The sequence below is a fragment of the Megalopta genalis genome, chromosome 11 (genome assembly GCF_051020955.1).
Source record: "Megalopta genalis isolate 19385.01 chromosome 11, iyMegGena1_principal, whole genome shotgun sequence".
Classification (NCBI taxonomy): domain Eukaryota; kingdom Metazoa; phylum Arthropoda; class Insecta; order Hymenoptera; family Halictidae; genus Megalopta; species Megalopta genalis.
Window position 1 is genome coordinate 10,910,375 of NC_135023.1, and position 23,583 is coordinate 10,933,957.

At 49.5% G+C, this 23,583-nt stretch overlaps 1 protein-coding gene across 9 annotated transcripts in view; it reads left to right on the forward strand.

The window, feature by feature from the left end:
- Positions 1-23,583, forward strand: part of Lar (tyrosine-protein phosphatase Lar) — a 515,998-nt gene that overhangs the window by 470,009 nt on the left and 22,406 nt on the right. For 7 of the 9 annotated variants that reach the window (XM_076525239.1, XM_076525242.1, XM_076525238.1 and 4 more), the window contains 7 exons: positions 15,607-15,717; positions 17,662-17,937; positions 18,292-18,576; positions 20,022-20,045; positions 21,175-21,275; positions 21,375-21,704; positions 22,979-23,129. In XM_076525239.1, coding sequence (XP_076381354.1) covers positions 15,607-15,717; positions 17,662-17,937; positions 18,292-18,576; positions 20,022-20,045; positions 21,175-21,275; positions 21,375-21,704; positions 22,979-23,129 — 1,278 coding nt within the window. The remainder of the gene's footprint in view (positions 1-15,606; positions 15,718-17,661; positions 17,938-18,291; positions 18,577-20,021; positions 20,046-21,174; positions 21,276-21,374; positions 21,705-22,978; positions 23,130-23,583) is intronic. The other 2 variants (XM_076525240.1, XM_076525244.1) reach the window with 1 other exon arrangement.

The following is a 23,583-nucleotide window of genomic DNA, read 5'->3' on the forward strand; positions in this document are numbered from 1 at the left end:
GAAAGATCCGGCCGGCCGATCGATCGCGCGAAAATTATCAAATTCTCCCGTGCCGACGCTTCCTATCGGTCTGACCTCCGCCGACCTTTTCTACTTGCTGATTTCGCTGCTCTCTCTCTCTCTCTCTCTCTCTCTCTCTCTCTCTCTCTCTCTCTTTCTCTCTCTCTCTCTCTCTCTATTTCTCTCTCTCTTTCTCTCTCTCTCTTTCTCTCTCTCTCTCTCCTCTCTCTATCTATCTATCTATCTATCTATCTATCTATCTATCTCTCTCTTTCCCCTCTCCCCCCCCCCTCTCTCTCTCTCTATCTATCTATCTATCTATCTATCTCTCTCTTTCCCCTCTCTCTCTCCCTCTCTCTCTCTCTCTCTCTCTCTCTCTCTCTCTCTCTCTCTTTCTTCTATGATGCCCGTGCCCTTGTCTTCCGGGATTCTAAATGCGTCGGCTCGTTCCACGAACGGCGCCGAGCGAAAATTGAAAATTACGCATCCCCGTGACACTGTCGTCGATATTTCGCGGCGAAAAAAAAAGAAAACCGACAGCGAAATCCTCTATACTCTTCGGAATTCTAAATGCATCGACTCGTTCGATGAACAGCTCCGAACGAAAATTGAAGATCACCGCCAGCTGTGACGCTGTCGTCGATATTTCGCCGTTTCGAAAATAGCGACAGAAATATCCCCGAATCGATCGCGCGCGGAGATTAGCAACTTCGCGGTTCGTTGAAATCCGTATAAAATTAGAGAGCGCGGATAATCGCGGCCGTAATTTGTCCGATCCTTTTCGCAATACCGTAAGCTTTCGTATGAAACGAATCTCTTCTTAAAACCGTAATAATTGTGATCATACGTAATAATAATTGTAATCATCTTCGAATTGAATAATTGAATAATTAATATATGGATACTACTAATCGTCAAGTTATAGAACGAACTGGTATTTCGATGCTGCTAAATAATAATAATTAAATAATTCAATCAAAAACTTTAAACTCCCACTTCAGAACTTCGACTTTATTTAATTTACTTCTAATTTCAACTTTATATTTACTTAACACTCCGGTTATCGAAGTAGCTATCAAACCGTTATCAGCTCGTAGAAACGTGTTTCCCATAAATTAACCCTTTGCACTCGAAGTTATTTTAACTGTAAATATAAAATCATTGTTCTAGCTTATAGTGTCTTTATTTTACATGGCAAAATGCATTTTATGCATATGAAATTGACTCGTGGGAGTCGCACAACAATCACATTCTCAACAATGTTTTAAATCTAAACTTTGTCGATACGAAAATGATCTTAAAACGCGATGTAACAAATTTTAGCGGTGCCTCAGAGTCACCGCTCGAGCGCAAAGGGTTAACGCAAAACCTACCGCGGTCAAAGTGACCGCTTCCTTACTTTGCAATTCTGTTATATTATTTATTTATTATTATTATTATTTATTATATTATCTTTATATTATATTATTTTATATATATTATTTTATATTATTATTATTTATTTATTATTATTCTGTTATATTATTTTGGAGCAAGTTTTATAATAAAAACTTCACAAATTCTAAATAAATTCGATCTTCTCACTTTTGTGAAGCAGTACATGCCAGTTAGTATTACTGCTCGGTAGGTTTAGTGTTAAAGATCGAGGGATTAAAAGGTCGATGTTTCGCCGAAAAATTACCTCGCTCGAGCGGCCGCGGTGCACACGACGGTGGTCGACGTCGAACGCGTCTCTAAAAGCGCTCGGAACGTCGAATAGAGAGGATCGTCGAGTCGCCTCGAGGGTCGGACAAAAGACGAAGGAACGAAATCGCTCGCGGTGGAGCGCGTTTAAGCCGCGGGACAAAATGTCGGCGGCGGATCCGGACGTTAATGAGGAGCCACGATTCGCGAAATATAATTCCGCGATAACGGGGCAAACGAACGGCGCGGCCTGGCGCGACGCGGTCGCTCGGTTGCTTTTCTATATAGCGAAGTTGTTTCGCTAACGCACGATGTAACCTATTATCATTATTTTTCCGTGGCGGCTAGCCTGCGATACACGCTCGCGCGCGCGGCCGCGCGCTCGCTCCCGCGACCGCTCGCACACGTACGAGGGCACGGTTACACGACCGGCACCGACGCGTGTGGAACGTTCACTTTGTTTTTATCGCAATGGCGGTATCATTATCGAGCGGCACGTCACGTAATACCGGCGTGCACTTGCCCGACTATCTTTACGGCGGCCGGCGCAGTTTGCCGCGACGTGAAAAGTGTACATTAGATGCAGGAAAGCCGGCTGCATACACGCCCGGTATCGTTCGGCCTGTATCGCGCGCGCGCGCCTGTTACGTGTGTACGTGCATGCGTTATGCATACATACCGGCGCGCGCGCGCGTATTCCGAGTACAGACTTCGCCATAAAATTCGTTACGACCGGAGCACTCACCGCGTCTCGCGGCGGTGGCTCGACACAGGGGCCCCCGACACAGTCAGACGACATTGAAAGACAAGCCTCCGCCGATTAAATCGAAGAACGTTCCCGTTCGACCGACGCGACATGCCCCCTCCCCCCTTCCTCCCTCCCGACGCGGCGCATAGTTGCATACGCGGCCCGTGTGTACCCGGTGCACCAAAGACCGCGCCACGTGTGCCCGGCTATATAGCGCACGTTCGTCGATCTTACGACTCGAGCAACTGCTGCCGCATGCATCGCACGTATAAACGGGGATATCGCGTGCGTGCTCCTTGTCCCCGGGTCGTGTCCGCGTGCACGCGTGCAACTGCGCCCGCGAGCGGCCATCTTATCGGAGATTCCTCGCGAGGAAACGCTGCCAAAACCAACGTCGCCGTCGCCGTCGCCGTCGCCGTCGCTGCCGTGGCTCGCATCGGCCGACTTCAACGGAAATTTGATCGGATACGAGACCGCCCCGACCCGGGGAACTCCATCGGCGAGAAATAGTAAAATGTTTTCGCGGTCGACGATAGCCGAGGAAATTTGCCAACGTTACGGCGTCGCAACAGATGCACCGTGACCCGCCGCTGGTGTACGGGGCGTTTCAGGGTTAACGTAGACGAACTTTGGATTGGAATTTAGGAATTTAGAACTGCGAAGCAAACAGGCGTGGCGAATATTTGGGGGTGAATCTTCGGTTCTCGCGATCGGTTTTAGCTGTGCCGGCTCCTTTTCGGAGCACCTAAGAGCACCCATTTGCGTCGCGAGAAAAAGGCGGTTTTATTTTACAAAATTGACGATTTTATTACTAATATTTACTTATTCACTTAACGTTGATATATGTACACTACATATGTAATATACGAAAAATGCAGGAAGAATCGGATACCTATAAAAGTTAACCCTTTGCACTCGAAGCCGTTTTAACTATGAATTCAAAATAGTTTTTCTAACTTACGGTATTTCCGTTTTGTATGACTTAAGTGCGTTTTATATTTATGAAATTGACTTTTATGAGTCGGCGACAATTGCACTTTTAACAGTTTTTGAAACACGAACAAATTTGAAAGCGTTAAAATTATCTTGAAACGTTATGTAACAATTTTAAGGGGCGAGTCGGAGTCACCGGTCGAGTGCAAAGGGTTAAACATACAAATTGCTGCTATAGGGTAGTATTCGGCAGAGCAAGGAACTATACAGAATGCCGCTTTGCACGTCGAACGCCAATATCATGAATTATTCATATAATTATTCACGTTTTTGTATGTTTCATTGTGGCCTCAAAATATTCTGAACATATTGAAACTTGAGAATATGCTTTTACTCTCGCTAAAATTGTAATTTAAATAGCCAATGGTCACTACTTTTTACGCGCGATGAGTATACTCGTCGTGACACAAAATAAAGTGATGTCTCTCTCTAATTGACGCTCAGATTGTCCACAAAAATGGACAATTTTTGAAGAGGAGATACGATTGTTGGAGCCTTGTGGCTCGTTTTTTATGGTTATCGAGTGTCAACAACTATAAAAACGAGCTGCAAGGCTCGAATAATCTCCTCTTCTCAAGTTGTCCATTTTTGTGCACAATCTGAGAGTCAATTAGGGAGACATTAGTGTATCGTCACTTCCCGTGACGAGTATACTCGTCGAACACAGCCAAATGGTTAAAGCGAATTCACATAGGACAAAAGAAATGCACAATACAGTAATGTCTCCCTAACTGACGCTCAGACTGCGCGCAGAAGTGGACAATTTGGGAAAAGGAGATACGATTATTCGAGCCTTGCGACTCCTTTTTATAGTTACGAATTATCAACAGCTATAAAAACGAATAATCGTGTCTCCTCCTCACAAATTGTCAATTTTTCTGCACAATCTGAGCGTCAATTAGGGAGAATTTACTGTACATATCTACGTATCCCAAAAGTTTCAGAATTTTCTGAATTTTCGGGTGGCGAATCATCCCTCGCAAGTCGCACAACGTTGACAGTAAATATTCCTCGCTGGAAGCATTTCTCCGAAGCGTATGTCCCGCGAAAAATTCGTCCGTTCTACGAACCCAAACTCGAACCTAAATTCTCATCGAAAATTCGTCGTTTTATCGGCGGAGCACCCAGTATACGCGTCGCGTTCTCCGCGCGGCTGCGAGGGGTCTGCGGAGAGAACAAGGGCGAGGAAGGCCGGGGCAGAATGACAAGCTCGAAGCGGAAAGCATTCCCCTCTAGTCGCATCAGTCACTCGCTCGCTCCCTTAACGTTATTCGCGTGTCTTCGCGACGGCGTCGGAACCCCCTCGCAGGCCCCCGTCAATACCGTTAGAAGGCGTACGCCGCCGCCATACGGCACACCGCCTTCGCTACGTATATCCCATAAAATATACGGCTTAATGTATCGCAAAAAGTACACGGCGAGGGCAATGTACTTCCCCGCGTGTATCCCGCGTACTAACTTCCGCGGAAAGAAAATGGATGGCACGGGAAACGGGGGCGGCTGGCAGGGGCCGAGGGAAAACCCGGCGAGAAGAAGGGAGAGACAAAGTGTTGCAAGAGTCACGGATGGTAACGCGTTTAACGACTAAAAGTCGTAAGGCAGCTCGACCGTTAACGAAGCCCACCGTCTGCCGGTTTTTGCCGCTGCCTCGGGGAGAGTCGGTCGCGCGAAAAACCGGCGCGTTTTCGCGCGACCGACTCGTTGCCACCTCGTCCCCTCTCCCCCGACATCTCGCCCCCCCTCGTCATTCTAATTCCCAGCTGGCCGGGAAAAAATGTTGTTGTCGTTTGCTCGGATGAAGGACCCTTTCCCTCCCCCGCTCTCTCTCTCTCCCTTCCTTTCTCCCTCTCTCTTTGTTCTTGCGGCTCCTTGGGTTTCTCGGAGGGTTCAACGACGATCAATTAATAGAGCGCCTTGTTAACCGTTCGCAGTCTAGCCGCAGGTTGTTACGAATACATTTTCGCGTTCGCGAACGTTCTACGGACGGTATCAGCAAATTACCGCGCGCATATCTCCCAGCCGTTATCAATCCCGGGGTCTATCGATACTACCCGACCGACCTAATAAATTGCCAAGTGGCCCGTTTCCCCCCATTGTCGACCGAGCGGGGCGTCAGGTCGGCGGCTGAAATTTTCATGGGGCCGACGTCTACGCGGGCATTGTTGCAAGTCCGCGGCAGTCATTGTTTGCTGCGCCCGCCCTCGTGAAAGTAGACGCGCGCGCGCGCGCTCGGGCGGGGTAATATTTACGAGCGGGGTAATACCGGCGTGTGCGCAGCCGGTTATTGTAACACGGTGTGCTCGAAGCCGTGTTAAAGCGCGCCGGGATCGTAGACGACGGCTGTTAAATTCCGCGGAATCCCATCGGCCGTAGCCGACGGTAGGTTCTCCGGTGAAAAGTTCCGTATCGCATGCACGCGCGTGTATTGTCGCCGGGAGGAAACGGGAGCGGCATCGAAAATCAACGAGAGAACGCGCCGCGCCGGCGGAAGCGAAAGCTCGTGTTTCGGCGCATCGCATCGCGTCGCGGCGCGGCGCGGCGGCGGAGGGAATGTAATTCCGAAATTCTTTGCGGCGCGGCGGACAAAAGGCGGAGCGCGGGATAGGCGGGCGGCGTTACGCGGCCGGACAATGCGGTCGCGAATCTCCATTTCCGTTTATCGCGCAAACGAGACAAATTAATTAAAGTTAGACACAGGCCGGCTACGCGAGCGCTGCACTCCCCTGAGCGCGCGGACGGAGGCGAGCGAAACCGGCGCGGCGCGGCGCGGCGTGACGGTGGCCGGCCGCGTATTAAAATAACGGGCTCTTTGCCCGGTGTCGAGCACTTTACGATAATTGAAGAGAATTAAACTCCCGCGGATTTCCCGGCACGCGGAATAAACCAATTTAACGTTTCATTAGTCCTCCGCGCGGCCGTTTACGGGAAGACAACGGCGGACCGAAACCGCCTATCGAGCGGGGGCGGCTCGGGTTACGTCGCGTTCGCGAACCGGGGGCGGAGAGAAGAGCCCGGCCCGACCGAGCCCGGTCCGCCGAAAACCGACACAAAGGACCGCGACTCGCGTAATTACGCGGTAAACCGACCGATCCGACGGAGGCTCGACGCATCGAGGATCATTTAATTATATTTCGCGCTCCTCCTCGGTCGTCGCGAAGCTCAGCCGCCGCCTCCGCCACCACCACCATCGCCCCACCCCTCTCCCACCTCCATGAACAGGGCGAGCCGAGGCACAAGGATCGTGGAAATGCCGACGAAGAAAACGGGAGGCGACGGCGAAAGGCGGATAAAGTAAAAGCGCGGGAGGGCAGTTAACGCTTCGTCAACACTCATAAAATTTCCAGCATTAAAGCTGCGAGGCTTGATGAGCAGGGCTGGAACTTCGAAACAAGCCCGGAGGTACTACCCGCCGGTGCTTAACACCTGCCCTGGGATTCTCGGTGTTCGTTCGCCCGCCTCCTCCCTCTTCCTGGCTGGCCTCTTATCGGCCGTTTCTTCGGGCCTCCCCGTTCTCTCCCCTTCTTAATTCCGGCATAATATGCCCGATCGTTTCGAAACTTCTCTAATTGTCCGTAACGATAACGCGGGGGCGGAGAGGAGGAGGAGGAGGCGGGGGGCGTGGAGCAACCCCCTAGAAATCGTTGGTAATAACCGACGGGGCTACGGGGATCGCGAAACGCGTTATTTACGACGTCTCCCCGGTTCTTTGCCCGGGCCCCCGATAATCGTGTACGACACCGTGCCCCTAATTCGCCACCGTAAACTCGCGTTACGTCCTGCGAACTCGTCCCGCGTTTCTCGAGCGGAACAGCGCGGCGACGGCGGAAGGAGGCGGGAGATGGTTTTACGCTTCGCTCTCTCGCGAAGGCCCCACCCCGGCCCGACATTCGTAAAATATCCTCGGCCGAAGTTTCGCTGGTCGCGCGGGGAAGAAGGGCAAAGTTCGAAACAAGCCCGAGGTGAAACGAGCACGTCTTAACACCTGTGCGCTGAAATTCCCGGCGTCCGACCGGTCTTCCAGCTACGCTTCTCGTTCCTTTGCCCGACACGTTACGCGGCTATAGAGACCCACGATCTCCTTTTCCGCCGTGTTTTCCACCCACGCCCCGCCCCAGAAGCTCTCCACCCCTACCCTCCCCCGGCCATTAGACCACCCTTTACCCGCGGGGGTTGACTTATGACGCCGCCGGCAACGCGCCGAGAGCTGGATTGAGTAAGTTACCTTGCTCCCCTGCTTATATTCCCCGGCTTTTGCCGCGGCGAGCGAACGTCGAGCGAGAAGAATGACCCGGGAACCGGGACAGGAGGGAGGATGGATGCGCCCGAGCGATCAGGTTCGCCCAAAGTAGCCCAATTAACCGGGCGGCGTGTTCTCTCGGCCGACGATGCCGTAACGCGTTCGCGTTGCGCGAACGGCGAAGGCGGAACGAATATCGGATACGTTGAACGCGCGTTATCGTAGAATTCAGCCGGGGAAATAGAATGCGGCGTGGCCGACGCTGCTGAACGCGGTGTCGAAAAATTGATTTACAGCCGGCGCCGGGAATTTTCGTTCCTGCGAGAGGAGGCTGGCTGTGCGCGACTCTCGCGACTCTCGCGGACCCCGGGAATCGAGAAGCCGCCTTAACTACGTGCGCATACAATTAACGGCTCGTTTCATTGCTCGCGAATAGGAACGACAAGACGGCGCGCGGGGGTGGGAACGTCAACGAGTAATTCGATTTCCTTTCGGGCGGAACGCATTCGCGAACCGACGCCGCCGCGGCTGCTTCGAATCCTCGCGAAAGACGTTTCATGCCCGCATAATCTTCCCGTCTCCCGTCATTCTCTCTTATATATCAACGTACCGGGACGCATCTGACGTTAATGCGCGCCAGCACGCGCGAGAGCAGCCCTCTTCCCTCGACGACGCGTCGAAACGCAAACGTTTGCTCCCGGTCGGCAGATTTCCCGGAGTTCTTCGCGGCCGGCGAAATTCGAAAGAGTCGCTGCCTCGCATCTGTTCGAAATTACATTAAAATCTCATTGCATCGAGGATTGCACTGGAATCTCTAAATGGTCGTATTTAGCAGCAGAATGTTCGAAAGATTGAGCAGGAGATCAAATTTGAGCGAGTTCTCTTCTTTTTTCTGCGAACAGTTGCGGTCTTCGGAATTATTTAACGAAATATGCGGCCGTAGCCGGTGATATAATTTCTTTTTATGCGAATCAGAGCATCTTTGTATTTCCTTCGACAAATTATTAAAGCCATTTTGTTCGGAAATTGATTAGCTTAGTAGCTCGGCTTGATTTTCGTCGCGGACGATCGTATGAACGCTGCACAGAGCGTCGTCGTCCTCGTCTCGCCGGCGAACGAAGAGGAGTAAAAGAATGAGCGAAAAGAATGTCTCGCGAGATGAAAAAGGAGCAGCTGCCGCAAGCAGAAACGGCGAGCCGTGCAGAAACACCTTAGCCGACTACTCTTATCCAATGGCACGAGTGAAAACTAAGCCTCGGAAATTTCGTTGGACACGCGTCGCATCGAATAAGGTGTCTGTTCATGGCCCGCCGTTTCTACTTGCAGGTGCACGCGTGGCTCGAGGAGTTTTCAAGCTTGATTCTCTTAGAAGCCGACCCCCGAATAGGAAAATGTTGTGCCTCGGAAATGTTATTTTTGTAATTCCTTAACGAATCTCAACGCCGCGGGATAATATCGAGTTGCGAACTGATCTCGTAGGTTTAGCCGCCTGGCGAAAACAAAACGACACGGAGTTTAATAACAATAAATATTATCCTATAACACAAATTAGCCTATAACGCTAATTACCTTCTAGGAGGAACGTTGTTATCGCGCAGAGTCTAGAAAAAAAACGTGTACGTTCCCTTAGGTTTAGTTTGTAGGAATTGCGGCTGTTTTAAAGAGTACAGTAATGTCTCTCTAATTGACGCCTAGATTGTCCACAGAAATAAACAATTTGGGAAGAGGAGATACGATTATTCGAGCCTTGCGGTTTATTGTTATAGTTATAAATTAATTACGAATAATCGTATTTTCCCAAATTAATTCTCAAATTATCCATTTTAGTGGACAATCTGAGCGTCAGTAAGGGAGACATTACTGTACAATAATGTCTCTCTAATTGACGCCTAGATTGTCCACAGAAATGGACAATTTGGGAAGAGGAGATACGATTATTCGAGCCTTGCGGTTTATTGTTGTAGTTATAAATTAATTATGAATAATCGTATTTTCCCAAATTAATTTCTCAAATTATCCATTTTAGTGGACAATCTGAGCGTCAGTAAGGGAGACATTACTGTACAATAATGTCTCTCTAATTGACGCCTAGATTGTCCACAGAAATGGACAATTTGGGAACAGGAGATACGATTATTCGAGCCTTGCAGTGAATTTTTATAATTACGAATTGTCAACAATTATAAAAACTCCTCTTTCAAAATTGTTCATTTATGTGGACAATCTGAGCGTCAATTAGGGAGACATTACTGTACCGCAAAGTAATCTCCATTATACAATAACGCGTCGGGCTCTGGAATATGCCTCGTGAATATCCGCTTTCAAGTACCTCGAAAAATACTTACAAAATCGAGGGCATTCGGTATAAGCTACTTCGTTTTATCGCCTCTAAAGTGGGTCAATCGTTTTCGCGATTGGATCACGACCATTGTCCATTGATGTTCGCGATAAGTATGGGTTAGTGGGGCCGGTTATTGCGGGGTGACCAATTGCCGTCCCTCTGCTTTGTTTTCGGATTTGTAGAAGCCGTCAAGATGACGGAATATGAAATTTTTTAATTTACGATCATACAGATCGTAAAGATACGTTTACGAGTCATTTGTTCGATGTACAGTGGCCCACAAAAGTGTTCGTACAATGCTTTTAAAACACAGTTACTTTTTTGAAACTGGACTAAGTGACTTGAATTCTTTTTTAGATGACTTTTTTAGAAAACTAGACAATGACCAAAATGTCTTTTTTAAATTTTGCTATTATTTGGAATGACAAAAAACAATAAAAATCTCGTTCTAATGATTCCGATAACATTTTCAGCATTCATATAAGTTACCGAGATCTACCAGAAACATTTTTCAAATTTTCGTTATAGGCTCCGATAAAAAAGTTAAAAAACGAGAGTTCTTATTTTTTTTGTCATTCCAATTAATAGCAAAATTTAAAAAGGACATTTCAATCATTGTTTCGTACAATCGCTCTATCACTTAAAAAAAATTCAAGTCACTTAGTCCAATTTCAAAAAAAGTTATTGCGTTTTAAAATATTATTTAAACTATTACAGCGACGCTCGTACAAGATCAGTACAAACGTCTCATTGCTACTTCTCCAAACCAACCTTCTAGAATCGAAACTTATACGCCGTGGAATCCGCAGTCTAATCGTCGCTTATGCTTTCGTTTCTGTGAAAAAAATAAACGTCTCGCTATCGAATGAATTTCACTCAAAGGAAATGGTCTCCGGCGTGGAGACATTCGAACAATTTCGTCGGCCAAAAGAAATTAGCGAGGGACGCGACGTCGGTGGCCCGTGTCGTTCGCAAAATCACTTATCGAATGAAATAAACCGGACGGTTAGAATATCTCCATACGGAATAGCGTTCCGGAGCCAGCGGGACGGAACGACCGCGATCGAGAGAGCAGCACGCCGAGTGGTCGACGAGGAGAAGCCCGCGCGGATCCAACGTAAACATATTTTCCGTTTGTATTTTGACTGAATCGAACGCGCGCGCGTGCCCCGTTGGAAAAGCACGGTACACGAACCGCTGCCCAATTCCTCTCCTCCCTTTGCCTCTTTCGTTCCACTCGAGTCGAGCTCTCTCGTGCGTAATTATAATTGACTTTTGTGCCCGCGGTCGATAACTCGAGTCCGCGCGCGGGCCCGGCCCCGTATATTAATTATGAAAACGATTGAAGCTGCCCCGCGCACCGAAGAACGAAACAAATTTCTCCCTCGGTTCTTCTTCCCCTCTGTCTCTCTTTTTTTCCTGCCCCCCCTGGCCCGTTCGTTTCGTTACAACGATACACCCGCCGACGGTAGAAACGAAAAGAGAGAGGGCGAGAGGAAAATGCCGGGCATCGGCAGGCAGCCGGAAGCTGCAGCCTCGGGGTAAACATATTTTCTGTTTGCATTCTATCTCAATCGAATCGAGCGAACGATGAGCGCTCCGTCTTTCGAAGTCATCGCCCACATCGGTTTCTATCTGTATTCCCTTCCTGCCGTATCTCTTGCCTCGGCCTCGGCATCGGCGTCGGCATCGGCTTGCTCCGGGGTTGGGAAGGGCGGCGGGCCGCGGAAACGGGAAACGAACGGCAGGCGAAATAGGCGATAGTGAATAAAGTACGAATCGTTGCACACTGTGCGTGCACGTTTCCCGTTTACCACTCGTAATATTAAATGTAAGGAAAGATATTTCAATATCGACGGGTAAACACACAAATACTTTCGGCGCTTTTCCGCCACGCGTTTCTTGCCTCCGCCTCTCTTCCTGCCATCTCTCTCTCTCTTTCTCTCTATCTCTCTCTCTTTTTCTCTTTCTCTCTGTCTGTCTCTACGTCGCCGAGCATTCCCAAGCTCGATATCTTTGTACATATTTATGCCGAGACGTCTGAGTCGTCTCTGGGAGAAGGCGCGCGCGCGGGGAGAGAAACGTTTCCTCCTGGTGCAGTGACAGCTGAAACGTGCCCCGGCGCTGTCTCGCCGGAAAAAAGGCTCTCTTCCCCGTTCATTCCCGGGAAGCCGATTCGCCAAACGGCAGGAATTTTTCGCCGCGGATATTTGCGAACCGTCGCCGACCGTTCCGAAAACTCTCGACGTCAACGGGAAATACTCGCTGTTAGCCGGACGATTTTCGGACGCTTAATCGCCGCGCCGGGAACGAATCCGCGGGCATCGCATGAGACCCGCGAAAGAGTTTCGCGTGCGCTCCGGGGGTCAGGGCGCGCGATAGATTTTCATCTTTATTCAATTTCGCCCTCTTTGCGCGGCCGGAAGCCCCTTCGTGCGGCTCGACGTTATCCGACGACGGAAAGCTCGGGATCGTTGTTGTTCCCCGAGATGCTGTCCCATTGACTATGCTAGCGCGCGTTTCGCTGCATAATAGAAGAATGACCGGTATTTTGTTTTTGCGGGGGGTCATATCTCGTCTTCAGTAATTATTCAATTGTTCTGTTTGTACGCGCCGTGGAGAAGCTCGAGGAATCGCGCGCTCTTTTGTTCGGCCAACTATCGCGGAACGTATTGGATTTTTAGAAGTATTGTGTGTTATTGAATGATTAAATTAAATTAATATAATTTATATAAATTATAATATATATATGTATAAAATAAATAAATAAATTATAATTTAAATATATAATATAATATATATAATATACAATATATATACAATATAATATTATAATAATATTATACTAATATTATATTAATATTATAATAATATTATATTAATATTATATTAATATTATAATAATATTATACAATATATATAATATAAATTAATATAATAAATTAAATGAATTCCAACATAAATATATAACAAACTAATGAAATAAAATAAATAACTCATAAATGTGTCTTTACAATCCGAACAATCGTAAATACCAAGATTAGTGAACCGTCATTTTGACGGGTTCCGTGGACCTAGGGTTAATTATGCTAATTCCGTATACTCAAAAATGGATACACATAATTGAGCAATCTCTAAAGAAGTCTGAAAACTGTCGTTGCAGCGTATTGTACAATAATTATCATTGCTAATCTAAACGATAATATTTTCTTTCGTCCGAATTCGATTTCGTTTCTCCCTTCGTCTAACCTTCTCTTGTAAAAAAGTAAAGGGTTTTTGCCCCGTGAATGGACGACCGACACGACGCGAGATATTTAAACGAGACCCAGTAAACTCTAATTCCAAGTAAATTAAATTCTAAACTATTCGCGGCTCGCGGCTCATTTTTACAGTCGCCGATTGTCGAATAAAAACGATTCTCAATGCTTTGCACTCTCTTTTACCTACCCCTTCCTAACTGATTACAGTAGATTCTCCCTAATTTTCCTTCGATTTATAAAGAAAAATGGACAGATGGCTCTCATTTTCATAGTCGCCGATTGTCAACAATAATAAAAACGAGGCTCGAATAATCGCATCCCCTCTTCCCTCTCGTCCATTATCGTTTACAAGCTGAACACAAATTAACGAGAATTCACTGTACTCGGTTTAATCCTGAACACACCACACCTCGGGATCCCTCGATATATATCGTATACTAGAAGCACGAGACACTCGCGATTACAAGATGGAGTTTGTTCTGCAACGTCGTCGACGACGACGACAACGACGACAACAGCAACGAAGAGGTTCGCGTGCGACGATCGTTACCCGTGGATTCATAAAGAACCTTCTAATCACCGGTCGGCGTTTCGCGTCGGGTATCTAATTGCCTTTGTCGGCGGCGGGTCGCGTTTTCCGCTTTCATTACCGATAGGTCGGCCGGCGGCGCATTAAACGCACGCGTTACGTCGCGAAAGTTCGCCTCGTTTTTCGCGAGGTTTTCGGTCCCCGGGGCTTAGCGTGCGGTATACGGCCCCTCCGGGTGTAACGAGAGAGCGTAACGGGCGACCGATCGGCGAACGCGAGCTGAATAATCAAAGGTATTCTTCGGTAGGAGCGATCCGGTTTTCGGTATCGGCTGCGCGGGGCGCGGCAAGGAAAGGATGAGCAACGGTTTCCGGCGGCCGGCTGTTCACGGCAATCCGAGTTTTTCATAGCCACGCTAACAACGGGCACGTGACTGGATGGGATAACAATATGACCACGCGTTCCTTCCTGGTCAGCTTACTGGAAATTGTAGATGAGGCTCGATTATGTATTCCGATCGTACGTGATATCAAACCACCTCGGCTTCTCGCTCGTGATGGAGTGTTTTCTGCCCTCGACCCCTTCCCTCTCTCTCTCTCTCTCTCTCTCTCTCTCTCTCTCTCGCTCTCTACGTCGGCGTCGAAGTCACGTTCACAACGAAACCCTATAAATCCGCAGGGTCGCCGGACTAGTATGAAAATATTTCAAGCCGCGTTTGATATCGAAAAATCCCGGCGGCTGCTTGGCCGCCGTGAAACAGGCTGCCGGGTCCGCGGCCATTAATAATCCGTATTAATTATCGCGGTCGCGCGCGTCCGCGGAAAAAGTCTGGCCTGCCTGCGATCGACGGAAAACAAAAAGCCGATGCGCGGATCCGGCCGCCCTCGGCTGTTTACTTTGCGAGGGCCGAGGGGGCGGCGAAACCAGAAGTCGGAAGTGGCGAAACCGGCGGGGACGCGCGCGGAGAGGCCGCGCGCCGGCCGGGGCGGAGATCCGACGGGGGTTGAATTATACCGAAGGAGTGACGTCTACGGAGATAATCACACGCCTCGTAACAGCCAGTTCATCATCGTGGGGGTATCGTGCTAAGGGGCTTGATGCATCATGGAAATCGCGCACGAACCGGCCAGGTCAAACTGAAAGTGGAATAGACGGCGTTTGTAACAGGGCTTTGAAACGGATTCCCGCCCGCCCCTGCTCGGCACCCTGCCACCACCCTACACCTCCCCCTCCGCCCCGGATGGAGGAAGCTTCCACGCCACTTCACCCGCCGCGTTTCTCGACCCGCGACTACCAACTCAATTAGCGCTAGAAAAACGAAACGAATGAACGGCGGGAACGACCCGCGGCGAGCGAGAAACGCGTGGCAGCACGCGCGCGCGCGTGCGACGTGTTCGATTCGAGCCGGCTCTCATATTTATTTCAGACGCCTCCGTCGAGATGCCCGGAGCCGGTGAACTGTCCTCCTTGCGGCCCCGGCTTTCCCCGGGAAAGCTCGCTCTCTCAAAGTTTCATCGAACGATCGAGCACTCGTGGGAATCGTCGCGCGATTCCGAGAAAAATTTTCGCTGGAACGATCGAATTAAAATTCATAATTCACCGGGCCGCGCGGTGAGATTCCTTTTCTCCTCCTCCTCATCCTCCTCCTCTTTCTCATCCACCTCCGCCTTCTCCGTCTCTTTGACACGGTTCCGCTCAAAGTTAACCGTGAAACTTGTTAACGAACGGGCCAGAGGATGGCTCCGCCGAGATATTCATAGAATACATCGGACGTGTGATTTTTCAAGAATCCGTGGTTCTCTGCCTTTGTTTCAGGAACGCTGCAAATCACTGAATCCGACGAGAGCGACCAGGGAAAGTACGAGTGCGTGGCGAACAATTCCGTCGGCACCGAGTATTCCAAGTCGGCCACGCTCTACGTGAAAGGTAGGGCGAGCAAACAAAGACCGGGACCGTTCGAAAACGCGGAACAACAAAGTCGGTATTTCTTATCGCTGTCTCGCGGACGCTTTAACAAATTCATTAGCGGGAGGGGCGCGCGCGAGCGAGCGAGCGGGCGGGCGCGCGCTCGCGCTCGCGCTGCCGTGTCCGGCAAAGTCAGTCGTTTTCCTGCTTGTAATTAAAATTAATGCAACGTAATTAAACAGAGCGGACAGAGGGCACAAAGGACTCGAGCGCGCGGAATCGCATCGCAAACGTTACACCGGGGACGCGACGTTTCTTGCGGTAACTCTCGCGACCGCTGCCTCGAAATTTGAATACGCATTACGCGATATTGAAGCGTTCTTGTTGGCCACGCGGACACCGCGAGGATATTCTCGAAAATCGAACGGAATGCCGGTCGCGACGCAAAATTGGAATGGGGGGAAATTCGAGTCGTCGTTTTGCTCGTTTGCTCGGAGCAAAACGGTGCGCCGTTATCGGAAACGGAACGCCGCGTCTCGAGGTGACTTGCGTTAACGAAGCAAGCTCGCGCGGAGTGAATCAACCGAGACCTGCATACCTCGAGTAACTTGTACGTTATGCATCTAATTAAGAAATTATCGAATACAACAGTTGTGGAATTTTAGAGAGGGATGATACGCGCAAACGTGTTCACTTTTTTATACTTCCTTCTTTTTCTACACGGAAACGTACATTTTTCTCAGCTCGAAAGAGTATGAAACTTTAAGTTAAAAAATGTGTAAATCTGTGCGAAATCAAGGATCTTGAATTTCGAAAACCACGCCTTGTACAATAAAAGTGAACGCGACAAGCATTTCTCGCCCTAAGAACCCGCGACTCTTCTATTCAACGATTTTTATTCAGATGCTTAGTTTAACCCTTTGCACTCGAAGCTATTTTAACTGTAAATATAAAATCATTTTTCTTACTTGTAGTATTTTTATTTTATATGATAAAATGCATTTTATGCATATGAAATTGACTCTTGGAACTCGAGCAATAATTTCACTCGTAACAAGTTTTTAAATCTAAACTTTGTTAATATAAAAATTATCTTACAACGTGATGTAACAAATTTTAGTGGTGCCTCTGAGTCACCACTCGAGTGCAAAGGGTTAAAATTTATTCGACGGATGAATTGACTTGCTGCGCAAGTTACGCGACACACTCTGTGTAAAATTAACCCTTTCCACTCGAATGGCGGCTCCGAGGCGCCATTAAAAATTGTCTCACATTTCCAAATAATTTTATTAATCAAATTTGTTCATATTCGAAGAACTGTTGAATCGATCACAAAGTTCAATTTCATACGTATAAAATCGATTAGGTTAAATAAAATGGAAATACAGAGGATCAGAAAAACTATATTCAATGTTGCGTTAATTTGGCTTCGAGTGCAAAGGGTTGACACTGTCCGCAACTGTGCAAGTCTCGATTAAAATCATAGCGTTTTCTCCCGTGTTCCGCCGAGTTTTCTGCTTCGCTTTCGATGCAGCTGTCTCGTTCGCGGCATTAGCAAGTTTTTACTCTTCATCTTTGTCTTCGTCCTCTCGATTCCAGCACCGAACGTGCCAAAATCCAATAGTGACTGACACGTGTTACCGTACACAAATTATAAGACAGCATCCATTTGTATGTCTCGCAATTCTTACAACAGCGTGCACCCGAATAAAGAAACGCAGTTCGCAATTTTCGGCTTCATAATTTCAATAACTATAAAAAGAGATACCAGAAAGAGATACCACAAAAAGAAATACTATAAAAACCGATCATTCGACCAGCGATGACGCGTTCGGTGCTAGTCCCGTCGTTTCAATTCTCTCGCGTGATAATCTCGGTAATCTCGCGTCGTCGATGCCGCGATTCGTAGAATCTAGTTTTCGTTTCTTCGTTTAAACGAACGATAAACGAGAGACTCTGTCATAGTTCGGCGAGTGCCGCCAAAGTTCTCGATCCCGCCGCCGCCGATCAGCGAGGTGATGCTGGGTGCGTCCCTGAACCTGAACTGCGTGGCGGTCGGTTCCCCGATGCCGTTCGTGAAATGGAAGAAGGACCCAGCCACCGATCTGACGCCGGACGACAATCTGCCGGTGGGCAAGAACGTGCTGGAGCTGACCGACATCCAGGAGTCGGCGAACTACACCTGCACGGCATCCAGCGACCTCGGATTGATATCGGCCACAGCGATGGTGAAAGTTCAATGTTCGTATCGAGATGGATCGGAGGCAGCCGCGTAAATCCGCAGAGATCGCATTAGCGGGCGCACGGGGCTCTACGTAACGTTGGAACGATCAATCACGGTCGCCGGGGTTCCACGGAACGGAACGGAACGGAACGGAACCGTGGCCGGTGCTGTTTCGATGACTAATCAATCGGCTTATGGCCGTCGCGCAGACACACGGCCGTGGACAATGCATTTTGCCGGCCCGGGTTCCTTGCCCCGTTCGTTCGCGCCCGATAGCCGCGCGCGTGACCGGTTAAACGCGGCGAAACAAAACGGAAAAAGGATCCACGCGCACGTTTAATCCCCCACCCCCGTCGATCGATTTTTTTCAGCTCTGCCGAGCGCGCCGGTGAACGTTACGGTCTCGGACGTCACCGCCACCTCCGTGAAGCTCATCTGGTCTTACAAAGGTTCCGACGAGTTGAAGTACTACATAATCCAGCACAAGCCGAAGCAGGTGAACCAGGCGTTCGTCGAGATATCGGGCATCACGACCATGTACTACAACGTCCGAACCCTGAGCCCTTACACGGAGTACGAGTTCTCCGTGACAGCCGTGAACGGCATTGGGCGTGGCCCCCCGAGTGCCCCGGTGACCGTCACCACTGGCGAGACAAGTCAGTATTACTTTCCCAGTGAACGCTTCTCTATCTCTGTCTCTCTCTCTCTCTCTCTCTCTCTCTCTCTCTCTCTCTCTCTCTCTCTTTCTCTCTCTCTTTCTATCGTTATCATATTATAGAGACGCGTTATAACACCTCACCAGGAAATCCGCAGAACGCGTCGGCGTCTCGTCGGGACCGATATCCCGAGGATCGGCGATCATCCGTCGATCCTTCGAGGATTCGGCGCCGGGAGGTTCGCGCGAGAAGACGCCTTTGCCATGGCGCGTGATTCCGGCCGACGGATCCGCTCGTGATCGTCGAACGCGCCGCGAACGAATCCGTCGGCTCTTTGTCATCATGTTTACACATCTGTCGCAAAATACAGAGCGCGCGGTGTCCCGATATCATCCGTGGCGCCGCGACGGTTCCGCGCGCGATAGCCGAATCCGCGCGGAGAGGAGCGTTCGACGGTGAATTTCGTTGTGGTTATCGCGCGGAACCGGTCGCGCGCCACCATTATCGGAGCACCCTGCGCGAAAGAAAGCGCCTCGGAACGAGACGAAAGGAGGAAAAGCAGCGCAACGGACGGTTGTTCTTGTCTCTGACTCTGTCTCTCTTTCTCTCTCTATCTCTGTCTCTCTGTCTCTCTCTCTCTCTTTCCTTGTCCGCGAGCCGGAACAGCAAGATAGCCTAATGAGAACGCGGCGAGCCGCGTAAGATTTTTGCACGTAGATAATGTTTTTTGCACCACGAAAGGAAGAACAAATTTTGACACGTGTTTTTGAGGGAAATCTCTACCTTTTTTTCCATGCTGTCCGCCGTGGACGCACGATTTGATTCATGTAAGTGACAAAGACATTTTTTTTCCACCTGTCCGCCGAAATCCCACCCACCGCCCCCGTTCACCTACCATCTCTCTGCCTATCTCTATCTGTCTATCTATATATCTGCCTCTCTCTCTCTCTCTCTTTCTCTCTATTTCTATCTCTCACTCTCTGTGTTGCACTCTGTGTTAGTGTTTTTTGTCGAAGCGTACTCGGCGCGGGCGCGTCGCGGATTCGACGTCTCGTTTCGGCCTCTGCATTTTTCCGTCTCTGTCTCAACAAGCTCCGACCACGTCCGATACTGCACCGTTTCCCCTAACCCCAGTGCCCAGTGCCCCACCCCCCTCTCTGCCCACGAGCCCCCTAAAACCCGACGTCTCTCCGTCTCTTTTTTTCGGAAAAGAGAAAAACCAATATACGCGGGGAGACAGCACGCGAAATTGCACCTTTCCTCCGATATACATATATATATATGTATAGCGTAGCGCACTCTTCACACCTCTGTGAAAATACGAACGGAAACCGGCCGCGTAGACCGCGCGGTCATGGCTATTCGTATTTTCACCGCGCATAATACACCAAGTTTAACCAATCGATGTCCATTGAAAAATAATCGTTCGTACTTTTTTTCGATAGCGGAATCGACAAATGGAGGTGCCAGTAAGTTCAACCCACATACTAAGAGTGTTGTAGAAATGTGTACTCATCTTTCCGTTGCTACCCTATCTCCGTGTTGTTCTTAGATTTATCGTTTGATCTTCGTTCTCCTTTATCTTTGATCTGTTTTATTATTATTATTTCTTTTTTTTTACGTCGTTCTAATTTTCTCGTCTTAGAACATGGTATGATTGTTTTTTTTCTTCCGATCACCGGTAGAAGCACGCGCGCACGCGCACACTGTCCTCGCGTGTCGCGGGATCCACCAGCGAGATAGTCGAAAGAAATCTTCGCGACCGGCATGAACATATGCAGGATGTCCCAAAATTATTGTACAAGCGAGGAATGGGGGATTCCTGAGATCGTTTGGAGTAACTTTCTCCTCGGCGAAAATGCGATCCGCGGCTTCGTTTACGAGTTATTAACGAAAAACACGGACCAATTAGAGGCGAGCTCGGCTGGCGCGAGGCGGCTGAGCCAATCAGCGGAACTGGACTCCGCGCGCTCGTCGGTTGGCCCGCCTCGCGCCAGCCGAGCTCGCCTCTTTATTGGTCACCGTTTTTCGCGAATATCTCGTAAACGAAGCCGCGGAACGCATTTTCGCTAAGGAAAAAGTTACTTCAAATAACCTGAGGAATCCCTCATCTCTGTATTACGAGACATTTTTAGGACACACCTTGTCTTGATCCGTAAAGATCCGAGAACGTGGAAAGATCGTCGTAGGATCCTGCGACGCGCGGATTCACGCGCGAGTACACAGAGAACTACCCGCACATACGCGCATACACACACACGTATGTGTTCGTAGCTAATTGACTGCAATTGCGACACACCCACCCACCCCACACACACACACACACACATACACACACCGGTATCGTATACTTTGGACTTCCACTTTCACTAAATTACACACCGTAGCAACGAGACACCGTCGTCGGACATCGTAGAGACAAATGCGATTTACTTTTCCGTTCTCCTACGTTCGTACCTGGGGCCGCGTGTTTTTTGGTTCTTATGGTGTTCTTTCTTGGAGGTTTACTGTTCTGTCCCGTGACTAACTAGAGTGGCTTGACCTGTCCGACCGGCGCGCGTGTCCCAGCAAATATCCGACGGTATTTCTTCGTTCTAGCACCCGGTACTGCGCCACGGCAGATCATGGCCCGGCCATTAAGCTCCACCACGATGCTTGTACAATGGGACGAGCCGGAGACGCCGAACGGTCAAGTGACGGTTAGTTTTCTCGATTCTGTCTGTCTCGAGCCTGTATGGCTCTCGGCCGCGTGGCCGCAAGCAAATTGTTTTCTGAAACGAGCACGGCTTTCACGACAGGGCTACAAGGTGTACTACACGACGGACCCGGATCAGAAGATGGCCTCGTGGTCCTTCCAGATGGTGGACAGTAAAAAGCTGACCACCGTCCAGGATCTAAAGCCCCACGTGATCTACACGATCCGGGTGCAGGCGTTGACCAGCGTCGGGCCCGGCCCCCTCAGCTCGCCCGTGAAAATCAAAACGCAGCAAGGGGTACCGAGTCAACCGGAGCAGTTGACGGCGGTTGAAATCGGGGAGGACAAGATCAAGCTCCAATGGAGCAAGCCGGTTCATTGTTGGGAGAATATCCTCAGCTATGAACTATACTGGAACGACACTTACGCGAAGGTGAGTCCCGCGCTCTCTGTCACCCTCCTCCTCTCGCCCCTATCTTAATCGTTCGATTCCACTTACCACGCCCTCCTCTTCTCTTCCATTCTCGTTACCCTCCCCCATCCCCCTTTCCCGGTACTTCTGTGTTACCCGCGCGTCCTCCCTTCCCCCGTTCCCTTAACACCGCGATCATTTTGCACCTGCTCAGCCATGCGATCGCTTTGTGCCAGGATGCTCGGCAACAGGTTGTAGAAAATGCGCGGGACCGCGATCGATAACTGAAAGCTAAAAGTGGTAAATCTTCGCGTTCGAGACAATAGCGCGGACAATAAGCGTTTACGACCGCCAGGCGAGCTAAACGACGCGAGCACGCCAATTATTCACGATCTCGCGTTACAGTAATGTCTCCCTAACTGACGCTCAGATTGTCCAGAAAAATGGACAATTTAGGGAGAAGAGAGACGATTATTCGATCCTTGCGGATCATTTTTATAGTCACGATTTGCCAACAACTCTATAAAAACGAGCCGCGAAGCTCGAATAATCGTGTCTCCTCCACCAAAATTGTAAATTCTTGTGTGCAATCTGAGCGTCAATTAGGGAGAATTTACTGGACACATTTACGTATCCCAAAAGTTTCGGAATTTTCTGAATTTTCGGGCGGCGAATCATCCCTTGCAAGTCGTACAACTTTGATAGTGAATATTCCTCGATGGAGGCATTTCTCCGAAGCGTATTTCCTGCGAAAAATTTGCCCGTTCCATGAACCTAAATAAATCGAAGATTCATCGTTTTATCCGCGGAGCGCCCAGTATACGCGTCGTGTTCTCCGCGCGGCTGCGAAGTCAATTGTCCATTTCTGTGGACAATCTGAGCGTCAATTAGAGAGACATTACTGTAGTTCTCCGTGATCTTCGAGCTGATGCGCTTCTCGCGACGCGGATGATAATAATAACAATATTCCTTCACAATTATTTCGTCCACGCCGAAATAAGTTAGCAATAATACATTTCAATCGCGTCGACGCGAGAAAAATAATTTCGACCGGCGAAATCGGCCGGATAGCGCCCCTCTGCGCCCTTTAGTCGGCGGGGGGTGGCGTTTCGGTAGTTCGACTCCGCATCGATCAAATTTTCAGCCGGTTGCCAAGCAGGCTGAGCAAAGCCCGGCTGATTCAGTGAATCCGTGGCTCGTTCGCCGATTCCTCGGCAGAGCGAGAAAACTCAAAGAACTAGCTCGCCGAGATTGCTTCGTTGTTTGTAATCGGTGGGCGTTCGTTGGTTACACAGGAGAAGCATCAGCGAAAGATAGGGGTGACGCAGAGCTACGAACTGACGGGTCTGTACCCGAACACGCTGTACTACGTGTGGCTGGCAGCGAGGACCCAGACTGGCGAGGGAGCGACGACGGTTCCGTATCCGGTTCGCACGAAACCGTACGGTAAGCAGAACGGCAAAGACCCGACGGGGAAAGCGAAATGAGACGGGAGTGAGTTCACGCAGCGAGGAGTGCCGGACAGAGGTCGGTTCGCGGCCGGCCGACGGGCGATCTCTCTCTCGATCGGAGCCCTGGGATCGCTGCGATCCGCTGGGACATCCGATCGCGTCTCGTCGGCCGTGATCCGCGAATCCACCTGGCACAGCAGGTAGGATTGGTGCTGTAGCGCTAGACGCTCCCGCAAATGTAACGTAAGCTATGAAAAACCGGCGCGTCACCTTCGGAGGAACCAGATTGTTCAGAGTTTGAGATCTTGAAAATCGGGGAAAATGGGGCTTGCCGGGGGCTAAAAACAGAAGAGAAAGACGGAAGATAGAGAGTATCGTCGACAGAACCGTGAAGTGTGGGAGAGTGAGAATGATTGCATGCGTTGCAAATAAGATGCCGTTTTGGATGC